The sequence below is a fragment of the Saccopteryx leptura genome, chromosome 1, assembly GCF_036850995.1.
Source record: "Saccopteryx leptura isolate mSacLep1 chromosome 1, mSacLep1_pri_phased_curated, whole genome shotgun sequence".
NCBI lineage: Eukaryota > Metazoa > Chordata > Mammalia > Chiroptera > Emballonuridae > Saccopteryx > Saccopteryx leptura.
Genome location: NC_089503.1, coordinates 233,163,880 through 233,179,819, shown reverse-complemented (window position 1 = coordinate 233,179,819; position 15,940 = coordinate 233,163,880). Strand labels below are relative to the sequence as shown.

At 43.5% G+C, this 15,940-nt stretch overlaps 2 protein-coding genes across 8 annotated transcripts in view; one reads left to right on the top strand and one right to left on the bottom strand.

The window, feature by feature from the left end:
- PALLD (palladin, cytoskeletal associated protein) overlaps positions 1 to 15,940 on the bottom strand; it is a 388,850-nt gene that overhangs the window by 25,648 nt on the left and 347,262 nt on the right. For 6 of the 7 annotated variants that reach the window (XM_066387796.1, XM_066387815.1, XM_066387807.1 and 3 more), the window contains 4 exons: positions 14,385 to 15,062; positions 5,161 to 5,296; positions 1,670 to 1,768; positions 887 to 937 (listed from right to left, as the gene is read on the bottom strand). In XM_066387796.1, coding sequence (XP_066243893.1) covers positions 887 to 937; positions 1,670 to 1,768; positions 5,161 to 5,296; positions 14,385 to 15,062 — 964 coding nt within the window. The remainder of the gene's footprint in view (positions 1 to 886; positions 938 to 1,669; positions 1,769 to 5,160; positions 5,297 to 14,384; positions 15,063 to 15,940) is intronic. The other variant, XM_066387823.1, reaches the window with a different exon arrangement.
- The window catches only part of CBR4 (carbonyl reductase 4), a 104,278-nt gene that overhangs the window by 54,977 nt on the left and 33,361 nt on the right, over positions 1 to 15,940 (top strand). The gene's annotated exons all lie outside the window — the stretch shown is intronic.

The following is a 15,940-nucleotide window of genomic DNA, read 5'->3' as shown; positions in this document are numbered from 1 at the left end:
TATCTTTTCTTTTGGGGGGTGGGCAGGGAGAAACGCAACAGCTATATTTTCCTAAGCTGTTCATAAAAATATAGCACGATGGAACACTGATGTCTCTCTCCATAAGAGCTGATGCGCGTGGTGCACTTCTCCAGCAGGGTCCTAACAATGCCTGTGGCAAGCAGCTGCGAAATTATGTAGCATCTCATCAAACAAACAATGGGAAAAGTGGCACTGTGGCTTTTTTGTTTGTTTGTTTCACTCAAAACAATCCTCAGTTCTGCAGCTATTAGGGACCGCTTTTCTTTTAAAAATAGGGTTGACAGCCCAAATCCTATTTGCTTGGTTAAGAAACAAAAGCAAAGCAAAGCCCCCATCATCATCATCCTCTGATGACTAAGGTGGAGGTTGCAGCCTCTGGCTTACAGAGTACAATGAAGACGAGGCCACCCATTATAGAAAACTTTCTACTCAACTCTACATACAAGATTGTTTTAACTAGGTTTTCCCTTAAAGAAGTTACTGACCTTGAACAAAGTTTGTTGGCTTGAGAGAACATATACAACATTGTGAATGAAACTGTGAAACAGACACAAGTTTTTTTGTCTAACTACTATTAAATTAATCAGTTTAAGAATTAGTACTTTTTACTAGAAAGGCATTACAATGAAAAACTTTTCACAATTTAAAGTTGAGTATCCACTCATGACAATCAAATTCGTTTGTAATAAATGACAAGGAAAATGTCATTACAGTAATTTTGTTCATCTGATACTTAATGAAAAGAGATACTGTCATAGTATCACAGTTCATATATGGCAGTAAAGACAGATATACAAGGTAAACAAAGGAGAATAGAAAACAGATACAGCGAGAGACTGGAAAGAGGAAAGGTGAAAAGCATAACCTTTTGACCATCCAGAGGACTCCCTACAGAAGCATGAGGAGACTCAATTTCCTGTAACGGTAGAAAAAGAGAAGTGAAGACTAATAATAGAAATAGTGAGAATCTAGCAAGGTTTCTAGTTTTAAGTGAGATTTTTGCAGTAGCTATCTTTAACACAAAAACTTTCAGACCCATTCCTCAATAGACACAAGAGTTTACTTGATCCTTTAAACTTGTTTTAAAACACTATAATACGGAGACTACATCCAGAAACTCCCAACGGAGGCGGCAGAGATTAAAAAATGGCTTGAAGGGATTTTTTTGGTAGTAGCAGAACAGAAATAGCATTTTAGGTTGTCTGCTGATGGGTGATTTATAACTGTGGAAGTGAAGGAAAATAAAGACAGTGTTTTCTGAACATAGATATTTTACTTTAACTAGAAATTAAAAGCATAATTGGATATAGTCATTAGCTATTTCATAGAATTTCAGGGAAAATAAGTTACTCTACACAAAACTCTTTTGCATGAAAGCAGAAGACAGGTAACACAGATATTTGAAAGGAGAATAAACTGATGAATAAGAAAATAAAAAGAGCAGATATCACTGACTGAAATAACTTTTTCTTTCATTTAACACTGTGTCTGGCACTTAGTATGTGCTCAATAAATATAAATAGTGCTTTTCTTTAACCTGCCCTGTAATTTTCAAGAAATTGATCCCAAGACTGTCCATAAAAAGTCTGGGTACAGGAGACATAGTAATAATTGTTATTTTTCTAAGAAGTCCAGAGGAACACAGTACCTGGTTAGCTGTTTCCTCCTCTGGCTCCTGGATATTAAAGACAGTTGCACTGTCAGCACCTAGTAACCGACGGGCCATTCTTTCTTCATATGTCAACCTCTAAACAAAGTAAATCACAAAAGATACAAAATTAGAAAATCAGTTATATAGTGCTTCATGGAAAAGAAATAAAAAACCCAAACATATGAGTTTTGATGTTTTCTGTTGCACACTCTCGACCTTGAGACACCTGTATGCAAAAGGAGTCTGTTTCTTTCTCTCGCTTCTACTGTCCTGCCATCTCCCCTTCCCATCCTAATGACCTCATCCAGTTTGGGAGAGTGGGGAACTAATCTTGAGAGCCTAATGTAACATGAATTTAAGGTGAGTAAAATCAGCAACAAGGCAGAGGCCACATAGAAAATGCGTGTTGTAAACTTATCTTTAACGCTGAACATTTAGACTAGATGGCGGTGATGGTCCTCTCTGTTTTGGGGGTCTCACCACAGTGTATTTTTCCAGGTTGCTGTGTAACACAGGTGAATGTAGGCAAATATAATAATCCACAAAGAATGACTGTCCATGCTGAGTTCACAAAGCAGCTATGAAAAATACTATGTAATGTTAATATCCACGATCCACGACTTGACTCAGATGAAAACTGCTTGCTCATCCAGCAAAGAAAGTGGTAATGTTTCTGCATGTAGCAACCAGCACGTCTGGATTTGGCCAGAACCATTTTTACTTACTATTCTTACACAAAAGAAATGCCAACATTTTTATTTGGTCTATTGGGCTGAGTCCTGCTCTTGAGGGTTGGTTCTAAAATGCCTTGGAATTATAGGTCTGGGATGAAATTTAAGAGATCATTTGCCCCATTGGGGCATTTTATAAGCAACTATTTGATTGAAAATAGAGAATAATTAGTAAGGCAGGACCTAAAAAAAAAAAGAGTACAGAAATTATTTCAGATGAACTTCCAAACTTCTGAATATAGATACTAATTCTATTGGAAACTCTCTAATCAGAAAAATATGTTGGGTAAATTTACAATTTCCAGTAATCATTGGTTGTAGTCCCAGCTGAAACCGGGAATTGAAACAAGTCAAGTGCCAAATGACAAACAGTTCTGAAGTTCAAATTATTTCCTTTACTAAGGAAGGAGTGGAGAACGAGAAGAGGTGAAGCAGGTGTTTGGTGCATGGATGTCTCAGTCCACCATGTTGTTATTTAAATTAACTGTCTCATGTTTCTTAAAAAAACAACAACCAAAAAACCAAAATCAATGGATTCAGTATTCAAAGAGAGTTTTAGATAGCTGCTCCCTTAAAAGCCCTTCTAATGGTTTCATGGAGAACTGTGTCAACCTCAGAGGGAGGACTGGAGTAATTTCCTCTGTTTCTTTTAAGCCAAAAATACCATTTTTTTTTTTATAGTGACAGAGAGAGTCAGAGAGAGGGATAGATAGGGACAGACACACAGGAACGGAGAGAGATGAGAATCATCAATTATCAGTTTTTCGTTGCGATACTTTAGTTGTTCATTGATTGCTTTCTCATATGTGCCTTGACCGCGGGCCTTCAGCAGACTGAGTAACCCCTTGCTCGAGCCAGCGACCTTGGATCCAAGCTGGTGAGCTTTTGCTCAAACCAGATGAGCCTGCGCTCAAGCTGGCGACCTCGGGGTCTCACACCTGGGTCCTCCACATCCAATCCCACGCTCTATTCACTGCGCCACTGCCTGGTCAGGCCAAAAATACCATTTTGATGTCTAGTCCTTCACCAGCATGCACTTGTACCACTAGAAGCTGCACTGACTTTATAGCTTTGTTTCTAAGCACCATGCCATGTGGATACACAAGCCTGTCCTTGGAAGCCAAAAGAAGTAACAGAATAATAGGCAACACTAGAAAAAGGTTGTTTGAAGGCCCATTTTCTAAAAAAATGGAAACCTTACTTTTCTTGTCCTTTTAAACTCTCCAGTGGAACTTATTGTGAATGTCATTCACTGTGAAATATATATTATATATATAGTACCTAACAGATAGATAAAAATATTATGTACATATAATACATATAATATACTATAATAGATTAGAGAAGTCTTACTTTAACCAAGAGAATTTTAGTCCATAAGGAATATTTAAACAAAGGAATAGAGACAACAAACTAGAGAGATGTCTTTCCTTACCTGGCCTGAAAGAGTTCCTGTAAGCACTTGTTCTAATTTTTCAAAGGCTTTAGTGGACAGAACCAGAGAAAACTTGCAGAGTATGTGCATATATACACACTTGTAATCACTCATTTCAGAGAGAAAACATTTTCCCTTCGTGAAAGTGTTCTATTCTCAGGGACATGAATAACTAACACAAGCTCTCATTAGAATTTTAATCTTCCCAAACTCAGATTAGGATGCCCTAATAATTAAAATGAGCATTCAACACCCCTCCTCCATTCCCTACCTTTCTCATCAAACTTGGCCTTTTCTCACATTTCGATTTCAATGCTTGATAATTAAAATTCCTAGAAAACAATCAGCATAGAGAGCTGTCTATTTTTAAAAAGGTGTCTGAGAGGGGATTTTACACAAAGAGGCCCTTTTCTTCCTGTATTTAAGAGCCAAGCAAATTTTCCTGGTGCTAATTCCATAATAAAGCCACACAAAGGCTCCTTTCCTTCACCTGGGAAATCTTATTTGCTTTGCTTTTTCTGTTCCCTTAAAACATTCTGATGGATTAGCAAAGGGTCAGTAAACAAAAAAACAAACCAACTAATGAGGAAACATTTAAGTCCAATGGAGAAAAAATGTTGCTCTGTATGAGGGCTTGAATCTGGGAGAAAGGAAGAAAGTCAAATGGCTTCCTTCTGTTAGTCCTGAAACTACTCTTGGGAGTCAGGATAGCTCACAGGAGATGAAGGAGGAAGGGCTGATTTTAAGGCCTGGGGGAGAACAGATGAGGAACTGGGATGTTACAAAGAAAAAGGAGCGATTCCCACGGGGTGGGGCTTGGGGAGGGCAGAGGTGTGCTCTGGAGATTGGTCTCTACCCCAGAGCTGAACTGGAATTCAAGTACCTAGAGGAGAACTGCGGTTCTGTGGCATCTGCCGCTCCTAGACAGAAATGCCAGTTCTGGTCTCCTGGACGGTGCCTAGGTACTGACTCAGCAATCAGAGTACAGCCAGTTTCCCGCCCTTGTTCCAGTGGTCTTGTTTCTCAGGGCAAGACAACTAAATTCAAGAAAAAAATAATTACGTTTAAAGGCTACAGAATTGTCGAGTAAAGAGACCTGGTTAAAAAAAAATATACACACACACACACACACACACACAGTTTTTCTCCATTGGACTTAAATGTTGCTCTGTATGAGGGCTTGAATCTGGGAGATTCGGGGCTAACAAAATCAATGCTGTGGACAACTCTTCAGAACCTAAGTCTCAGAGGAGTGAGGGGCGAGCTCTGATGTGGGCAGGTAACGTGGCAAGTTCAGGCCCCCGCGTCTCAGGTCTCAGTACCGGCTGGCCGTTGTTCAGCAGCTCCTCCTTGAAGCGAAGTTTCCGTTCCAGGTCTTGAATGACAGCATCTTTTGTGCCTTGAATCTCCTCATCAGAGGCTATCCGAGCAGTTCTGTTGGCTTTCTTTGGAAACCCCCTGCAGGACAATATCACAAGGCGGTATGGTCAGTTGTCAAGCCATATAGCTCCAAGTCAAACATTCAAGTCCAACAAAGAGTACACTGTCAGCGTGTCTCTTCCCACTCTTTTTGTTTTTTATTGTTTTTATGCTACATCTATTCCAACTAATCATGGAAAGGATTGTGAAAGCTGGATTTGGTGTTCAGGTAACACTAACTGGAACCAGTTTTCAGAGGAAGTTCAAATACCACTGGGGGGAACGTGCCTCAGAAGTGAGGTAAACGCCCAGCCCTCGGGACGCGGCAGCGTACAGTGAAAACAGGTGTGATGTGTTAATCAGGCCTCAGCTTAAAATCTGGCTCCGCCTTGAAGTAAGTAGGTTTGTGACTTTCAGCTAGTTTCTTAACATTTCTTATGAACATGAATAAAAATATATACCACATCAGACTGTTGAGAGGATTTGAAAGAGAGCGTATTTCTTTCAGACTTTCATAAATTCACTCCTGATCCTTCATAATCAATTTATTCCACAACAGTGCTGAGCCCACTCTAAGCAAATATTAAGTTTGCTACCTTCCCTTCTATTCTAACTTGACTAGGGAGGCCACTGTTATAGGACAGGTCTGTTTTATACTAGAGGATGCTGGGAGGTCTGTTGGTCCTGTTATGCTTGCTGTATCCTGAGCCTCCTAAACCTGGAGAGCCTGGGGCTCTTAGGACAGGTGACATGGCAGAACCTTCTTCTCCAAGATCAGTGACAATACCCTGAGGCACATGAGCCAGGCAGCAGAGACGCTAGCTGCTTGGTGGGCGCAGAATCAACCGTTGTTGGTGCCTTAAGCAATTTGCTTCCTATTTCTCTTCCTTTTCCCTCACAAGGCTGTGGGTCAAGATGAGAGAGAAATGGAATGCCTGTACCACTGCCTCCTGTGGTCCTGTTCCTGGTCTTCCCAACAGCCATGCTTTTCTCCTGTCCCCTCCCCTCTCTTTGCTGAACTCCCTCTGATTTTGTTGAGGGCTCATCTTTCAATGTGCTTAGAAAAGGAGACCCCCACCCCCTTCCAAACTCTGAGGCGATTAAGTCAATTTGAGTGGTCTCAATCCTCTGCACAGTAAATAGTTTAGCCAGAGCCTGAGATGGAGCCCTGTCCGATGAGACTGGGGCAGTGGAGGTGGGAGCGAGAGTGTACAGTGGTCGGTGAAAAATCGCCCTCTCCAAGCACATGGGAAGAACTGCCCTCTGCTTTCCCCGGCTACCACTGTGTCAGGATGTAACACCAGAAACGGCTGCACCACCCTGATCACGAGGGGAGAGCCCACACATGCCTAAGATGACACCCTGGAAAGAGGACCCTGGGTCCCTGCTTGTTCCGGGAACACTGTTAACCTAGCAGGGAACTACCTGGCCTCACACTTGCCACGTGGAACATTTCATCTGGTAGCTGAGTCTTCGGTTACCTGCAGCGGAAACATTCTACCTGATAGCTCTTCCAGGTCCTTCTTTCTAGTCATTTGCCCGAAGTTTAAATAGGATGTGAGACATTGGTTTTAGAGAAACAAATTCAAGAAATAAAATACTGTGACATCCTGTGCTTGTAATGTCAAAGTGGTTAGTCCAACTTTTAAGTCTGCACTCTGCTCACTGGGAAGGGATTTTCATTTTTCAGGAGCTGGGCAATGAACTTGAGACATATTAATAGCAAGGGCCATAGGACTTACGATTTATAACCTTAATTTTTAGTACCCTTTAACAAAAATGTACATAGTCTGCCAACTTTCCTAAGCCTGGAGCCTCTCTCCCTTGCTCTTTTTCTTGGGACATCATCACCAGCCTTCAGGCTTTCGTGTCTCCTTGGAGAGGAGGACCCTAACGCCTCATTAGCTATGGCACCACGTTTATCTTCTTCATGACCTTGCCACACGTTACCGTTATACATTCTGTGTAATTGTCTCTCCCACACCATGCCTCTCGCGTTAATCACAGCGCTTGTCAAATGGCAGACCCCCCAAAAAACCATTCGTGGAGTGAGTGAATGGACAGATGTCCATCTCCACCTCTGACCTCTCTCTACCTTCCCTTTTCAGGCAGGAAAATCTGTGCCAAAGCCATGTGAAATCAAACCACATGTAACAAGTCAGGCTCAGAACAAGTTAAAAAAAATTACTCAATTTTGGAAATAGCCATTGGTTTTGACTACGGCCTTGCCTCTGAGAACCAGCAGAGCTAGGTTTGGAAGCCACCTGCAAGACAGTATGAGAGACAGCGAGCTCATTGTCCCTCAGCTTTATAGGGAACACACAGTTCCCATCAGTACTGGAAACCCGACAGCACGAACCAGTTGCACAACCGCGTCACGGCGTGCGGCCTGGGCGGTGGGAAGGCTTCGCCGTGTCCCCGCAGGCGGACACAGAGCTGTGTCCTCTCGCAGATGAGCGTGAACGGGTGGGACAGGTCACCGCACGAGGGAGCAGGGAACTGGGGTTTTAAAAGACAGCCAGAAGTCCTCTCAACAAGCAAACACCTGTCCATTTTCTACTGAACAAAGTCCTGCAGCTTAGAAAGCACTTCTCAGTCCGCCTGCCTCTTCCAGGGGCCTAAGAGAACCACTCTGGGATGTTACCTACGGAAGACATTCCCCCAGGTGTTCTATCACTTCAGAGGACAGCAAAAACTCTTTGATCCAGACGAAACCCCAATACATCACACTGTTCTTCTTTCTTCAGGCCGCCCCCCTAAGCGTATGAAGATCATCGGCATTAGAGGGCACGTACTTCATCCGTGTTTCCTCATTTTCTTTTACTTAAAGTATTTAAGGTACACATATTTTCTTGATTCTGAGCAGTTAGCACGAGAATAAAAATCAATCAATTGAAAAGAGTTTTAAATGTCTGACAGTTATTTCACAAACGGTTATTGAGCATCTAGCTTCCTCAGTCCAATCTCGGCACTCTTCTGCATAATACGGAGAAAAGAGCCAGAGCCTGAGGATGCTGCTTGATCACAAGAGGTAACTGATCAGGTGGAGAAGAATGGAGGGACCAGCTGAGCAATTCTAGGTGCGGTGGGAGCAGGAGAGATGCAGACAGACGCTGGCTGTGGTAACGGCAGGGGACCCTGGAAGAGGCAGGACCTAAGATCTGGCAAGATGAGGAGGATGGAGACAAGTAGAGGGGAGAGGGGGACTCGGAGTCTGCATGACTCACGGCAGAGAGGTCGGGGCCTCTATGCTTGCCACTTAAATGCCGTGTGGCTAGAGTTAGTTACCCACAGTGGCTCTGTGCCTCGGCTTCCTGCTCTGCCAAACGTAAACTGTGGGTGTTCGCAGCATGTATCTCACAGCATTGGTGGGGAAACCACACGAGGTAACACACAGATCACTCAGGCCAGCAGAAACCGTCCGTACGGAAGTGAACCCAGAGTTGGGGCTGCTGAGGGGATGGAACGGAAGAGGGCAAGGAGGTAAGAAAAGACGCCAAGAACTCTTGACCACAGTTTCCAAAAATGTGGAAATAGCCTGTACTAACGGGCTTTTCAGTGCTCAACTGTGTTCTGGAATACAGTTTGGAACAAAACTAAGACAATATACCATACTCGGACAAGGAGAGAGAGAACGGATGGAAGGAGGTGGTGAGAGCTGAGAAGTGACAGGCGTGTGAGTAGGTGAAAATATTAGCACAGATAATCACAGGTCTGAGGGCTGACACTACAGCCAGGGCCCAAGTGACAGGAAGATGGCGGCGGTGTAAGGTCCTACGGGAGAGCTGGGCAGTACAAAGGTCCTGTGGCCAGGATGAGCCTGGCAGGGTCCGTAGGGCATCGCGAGCCTTGTGGAAGGAGGTACGGGAGGTCCAAGTCACAATGTTTCTCAGACTAGTTTTAATACAGAGCCTGCACTTTTTTTCAGAGAGCATCTCATTTGGATGATGGAATTCAGAAGATGCTTTAGGAAGCTGTGTTAAAAATTGCGTAGAGCGTTAAGTCAGTCTATCAGGTTAGGGCTCGAAACCAAAATGGAGTCTGGGAGGGTGAGGCACCAGGATTCCCATCCAAGTACTAACCAGGCCTGACCCTGCTTAGCTTCCGAGATCAGACGAGATCGGGCACGTTCAGGGTGGTATGGCCATAGACTGAGGCACCAGGAAAGAGAAGTAGTTACAGGTTTGCGGTCACTGGGTTTGTTTACCTAGAAAACTAATCCTGGGTTGGTGTTTAATGTAAAATGGTTGCGGTCTGCTCCCCCGCAAGGCACTTGCTAAATGAAGAGCAACACCTCGTTAGGAAATGAAGAGTGGTGACAAAGGGATGATTTGTACGCTTAAAAAAAATGCTGCTTCAGAGTAAACTGTACCCAAACCAGCACTCTTCACAAAAACCCACACCAGCAAACAAGACATACAAGCCTCCTACACTAGACACTTCAGTGTCTACACTGCCTGAGTGCACAGCAAACACTACTGACCTGTCCTCCAGTTGCAACGATAAGTCACTCACCATTGAAAAATGCTCACGCAGCTGGGGGTACAAACATCTCAAGCATATTCACCAGCATCTGGAAGGTAGCACATTCCAGATTCAACCACACCAACTCCCAGAAGGTTTTTAAGTTTTTTCCTTCTTCCCTTGGCTACTGAATAATGTTAAGAGCATCCTCCCCTTGATATACTCTTCTAGGTCAATTCGGTCAGGATATTTCAGGAACTCAAATCTCCAGAGTACAATATTGATTTAAGAGGTCATGAGCCTGTCTAGGAAAGAGAGAAATTTTTTTAACTACTAGGAGTCCTCTCAGAGTCAGTGATATTTAATGGAAACGAAATTCCACAACATTCCAGAGTGAGCAAAATCATAAACATGTTGGCATTTCGTTATCCCTCATATTCAAGAATGTAATATATGAATTAATATATAAAAGAGCCCAAGATACACAAACTGATTTTTTTTTATATATCAAAAGCCAAAGTTGTTAGGAGTACAGTGAATACCTCAAACTTATACTTAAGGAAAACATTTCACTTTATACTAATATTAATTGCTCTTCACATTACCTTTTGGGTTCTCTAAAGAACAAACATACATTCTCAGCTGCTCCTGAGGCAGATATTTCAACAAAACTGTCACTAGTCACAGCAGACCCTGAGACCTCTCCTACTAATTTGCCGGGAAATACTTGCCCAGAATTGAATGCAATTTTGTGTAGAATCCCATGTCTTAGATGGGACCCTAATGAGCCCAATGACATAACCCTGGGATAGGCCCCAACCCCCTCAGGCCTCTGCTTCTAATGGGGAACGACAAGGCCCGGTGCACCTGTTTCCTGCAGGACAGGAGAGACAGGAACTGTGAGATAATGTCTGCAAAGTCCAGTGTAGCTTCTGTCTTTTCTCTTCCTATCTAACCACTGCCTCGACTGGAAAACTGAAGTACATCTGAATCTGCTCACAGACTGTTCCTTAAGACTCAGGGGATTTTGTTTTGCTGCTCAGCAGTGGTTTTCTTTAGTTAAGAAATATCAGGCATCCGATTTGAGATAAACCGGGGTAAGTCCTTAGATCTAATGAAAACCCCCCTTCCTCAAACTTATTCCAGAACCCTGGGAAATCCCTTCACCTTTTGGGGCCTCTCACCTTGAATGCGGACAGTTTTCCCACCAACCTGTTTCTTATAAATCAGGGAGAAAGAGGAACAATGAGGTAATGTCTATAAAGAGCTGAGTGCCTACAGGAAAAAAGCTCCCATGAAGACATGTGTATACAAGCTCTTATTGTGACACGCTTTTACTTTGACAAACGCGGGGCAACAGTTCCAACCACAGCCCTACTTCTGTCAGAGAGGCAAAGGAGAGTATGCAATATGGTAGCACTTTGGCTATGAGGCACCCCCTCATGAGAACAGATTCCAGGAACGTCAAGGTGGGCAAACAATCCAGTGCAGTCAGTGCCAGTGTGGTTCTTGGGGATGGATTTGATCTGATTCACCTTGAGCTTGGTACAGCCGCGCAGACAGCAGCACAGACAGAGCGGCTGCACTGTCTTCAGGTGGCATTGTCAGACCCTTGAATTCCCACCATCTCTTAAGGCTGATTTACTGTGGTGTGTAGAACAGGGTTAAAACAGCGTTGGAAGCTGTAAAACTATCAGCAATTGCGAGGGGAGTAGGATACATTAATTTTATAAAAGTGCAAACAGATTTCTAAGGCATGTTCTCCTTGCTACCCACCGTCTGAAAGATTTCGTCACCTTAACATGTGTACCTGTCAGCAGCTTTGAGAAGGGTGGTGTTTTCTCTGCTAGTGACCCAGTAACCTTGGGGAAGAATGCAGCAGTCTGAAGACAGGAAGGCATTAGAGGAACTCCGTGTGCTGGTGTTCTCCAAATCGCAATCAGCTAAAAACCGAGTACTGCCACTTCTAGGCTTCTCACTGCCATTTGTCTTCTGACTGTGGTTTTTCACCGGCTTCCATGGCCTTTGCTCCCTGCCTTGACCTCTGCTACCCAGACATTTGAGAAACAGAACCTTATCTCCACAGACTATTTAGAAAGTTAGTAAATAACCAACCTATTCTTTAACAAGGACAATGCTGGACATGCAAACAGTCTAAAACAGCTAGTATGCAACCGATGATGAAGAAAACCTCTGAAATGTATACTTGAGATTTTGGTAATATAAAACAGGCAAAAAAAACACAGCCTAATATATTTCTACTTTTGCTGAGTAATGTGTAATCAATCTATTTACCGAAACTTGACACATGGCAGAACCATCCAATTAGAGAACTAACACAAGTGAAACTGAATTTGCTGTCATACTGGCCAGAACTAACCAATGAAGTGTAAATGAAAGTAATTTAAAAGACTCAACAAGAATTTGGCAGTTCCTCCAAGTGCAAGGATGCCAATTAGTCATGGCAGCCCTGACAGGGACTCTCAGACTTTGGCAAATTATGTGGATTATTATGATCTGTAAATAGCTACCTTTTAGTTTTTAATTCAGAATGCAAACGAGGGATCCCACCTTATGCCAGAGGAAAAAACGTTCTACAATTACATGTATCAAACTCCAAGAAAGAATTCAAGTGTGTGGTTTAGCAACAGGAAAATGTCTTGAAGATAAAGGATAAGCACATAATGGTGGCTCATTAGGCTGGCAAAGAGCTAGAAGCCTGCTGCCTGGTATTGCCACTCATCTTTGGTGTCACAGCACCTGAGTATCTTTGGGTACAGTTTTGGATAGCCACACAAGCAGCATGACTTCTCCATTAACTGTAAAGAAATGGCAGGAGCTTGAGGTAACAATTATGAAATACTTTGACTTCATTAGATGAGTATCTGTGATAGATGCTATCTATCAAGTGCTTGTTACTTCAAGTAAGCTCTTAAAACTGCTTATCTTCTTAAGAGAATTTCAAAGTTCAAGATCAGAATAAACCATTGTTTCTACTTAGGATGATAAAAGGCATGACCACCCAACGCCTTTGACAGACTGATCTTTGACCAAATCTTTTATGACGATTATTAAAATATTTACATAGTACTTATCTTCTTGGGAAGCAAGATTTGGTACCATTTCATAGTAAGAGAGGGTAAAAAAGTGTCATGCAACAAATTCCCACCTTTTAAAGCTAACAGCGTCTTTGTAGCAAGATAATCCTTCATTTCCTAGCAGCCAAATAAAGACTCAGGGAAAAATGGGAGAAAAGAGAAAGATTTTCTCAGGCAATGTGACTGACTCAACTTTCAATACAAGCCCATTGTCACATCATTACTATACAGACCCTTTCCTTTAATCCACATTTATGTATTCAATTGACTGAACTTTTTCCAAGAAAGACTTGAGGAGCAAGGTTCCAAACTCAGATTCATCTAATCAACCTTTTAGAAAGTGCCTGACAAAACAAAGCTTTGCTAACTGAAGCGCTTTGACACACCTTGTCAAAGTCAAACACAGCAATGCTCATTCTCAGGAGGCGCTAGTAAATCCGAGAATAGAAAACTTCTCTACATAAGTGAGAATAACCTGAATTCTAAGGTCTTCTCATTTTTATCATTTATTAGGGTTTCCTTCTTTTCTCTGTGAACAATATTGGGATTCTGGCAAACTCTTAAGTAGGATTTCGACAGGACGAGGTGAGATAGGGGAGCTGTCTTGACCTCTGCTAGCACATACTTCTGAACTCACTAGTAAAATGAGTTATGTGCTAACTTTTACACAATTCATTCTTCAACAAGACATGCCAAACACCTGTACAATGTTGCTTTGGAAGGCTTTACTGTACTTCTATAGATGTTATCTTAATTATCCTCATTGATTTTCTATTTAAAGATTTCAGAGAGCTGCACATCATCAAGGCATAAGGAAAAATAGGTATTAGATAATATTCAAATAAAGAAACAGAGGATCATGTCACCTCCTAAGAGATCACTGGTGGCTGGGCGCAGAACTGGCACCATCACTTCTTCACTAGCTTGCACACGCCCTCACTTGTTTGTATCAACAACTTAAAGACATTGACATGTTTTCCCCAATCACTACATAATTGGGAAGTCTTCTTACTTTGGTTAATTTAGATAGTTCAGAAACATTAAGTGCCCCACCATCTCTATTGGGCTATTGATCGGAAGTATGAAGAGATGTAGTTTGGTGGTATGAGCACGGATTTGGAGTCAGACAGGCGTGGATTCAAATCTCAGTTTGGTAGCTATGTGACCGTAGGCAAAATCACTTGACTACTGGAATCCTCAGCTATAGGTGAGGCAATCATCTCTCTCAGAAATGCACCAAACAAGAGAACGAAAGTGAACTGCCTAGCACTACCCTCAGTAAAAGGTAGCTGGCGCCACTATCATCAAAATTAAGAGAACTGCTGAGATTTTGGATAGTTCCTGAGAAAGGCTGGTATTATTTATGCAGAACAAAAAGTGTTGACCTTAGTCATGGTAAGGCAGCTAGGAAAGAGCTTCTTGGTAGAGTTGTTGTGATAAGAATTTAAAAACTAGATGAAGGGAAGTATGTAAAAGTGTTACAATGGTCAACAGGCGGACTTGGATGGGTGTGTGAAGAAGGGGCAAGGTGACCTGAGGCGGGAGAGGGTGCGGCTGTCACTCACGCGGGGGTGACGCCCTTGGGCAAGCCCAGGGAGTTGACAGCGACAGGTGGCGGCTGCTGCGAGGGCAGGAGGGCGCTGAGGAAGGCTGCGGGCGTCTGGCTGTGGCCGAAGCGGCCGGCGGGGGAGGCGCAGTGGGAGCCGGGGGCCGAGCTCGGGAGCGGCGGTGGCGGCGGAGGCAGCGGGAACACGTCGGGCACCGGGAAGGCCGTAGTAGGGCTGAAGACTGGGGGCGGGGGCGGCGGGGGCGACGGCGAGGATGGGCACCACGGGGCCTCGGCCTCAGCGCCGAAGGGCTGCGCGAAGGGTGGCGCGGGCGCGCGGCCAAAATGCTTCGGTGTTGGGGACATGGGCGACGGGAGGCTGGAAGAGCTGGGGCTGGAGGCCGGCGTGCCGTGGCTTGACGCGGGGCCAAGGTTCTGCGCGGCGATGAACTGCTTGGGGCGCGCGTAGTTGAAGGAGCCGGAGGACTGCATGGTGGGGGCGGCGCGGGAGGCGAGCGCGCTCATGGGCTCCGGGGCCGCGGGCGACGTGCAGGCGGCGAGCTCCGGCAAGGCGGGCGGCGGCGGGAAGGGCGGCGAGGCGGGCGCGCTGCGTGGGGTGCTGGTCGTGGGGTGCCGCAAGCTGGCCTCCTGCTCCAGGCGGATTTGGTTCTGCAGCTGCTGGATTTTCAGGGGGTCCCTGGGAAGACAGAGAAAAGCGACAGGATCAGGGAGGGAACCAGAAGGAACGCTCACTTGCTGCAAGGTTAAGTTGTGGACATCAGTCCCCATGCGGGCACACTACCTGGCGAGGAAGCCATGAGTGATTGGCCTGCACAGTGTCCAGTTCATTCTGCACAAGGTGCAATGTCAACTCAGTGCGATCTGTGAGCTCAAAGTCTAAGGTTTACCTACGATTCAAACCAGTTTACAAATCGTGATGGAAATTTTGTCTGACGTCCAGGAGCCGTATTTCATTTTCATAGAACCAAAAGTATTGAAAGAAAAACTTTTGACATGAGTCTCTCAGTCCTCTCCTTTGTAGCCAATTTTTGGAAAAAGAATTCTATCAGAATGAGAAAGTTGAAAGAAAAAAACACACTTGATTTGAGTTATTTTTGGCAGACTTAGGCTAGTCCTGTTTGCTGACTTCAAAGCTGTCAACGCGGCCTTCAATAAACACCACAGGCTGATTTTGGAGGTAAGCTCTACTTCCATTTCTGCATTCGTTCTCTAAAATAAATACGCAAGTTTTACTGTACATGAAATTTTAGTAGGAACCTGAAATGCCAATTTTTCATACAAACCTTAATAAATATTGATACTGGTATTTTGTTCCATATCTAAAACACATGTAAATAATATCTATCTTTAATGTGGGGGTGTTTAATAAGCAATAACAAATTATTAATTTTATAATAAGGCAGTTTTAATTCAAGTATTTCATGAAAAGACTGAATTTAATTTTTGAATTAAAATTTTAAATGAAGTGAATTTTTCATCTTAACAGCTAAAATTTTACTCTATTTTATTCAGGAGCTTTCCCATTTGACTGAATTTTACATGTTTTCCTTTATT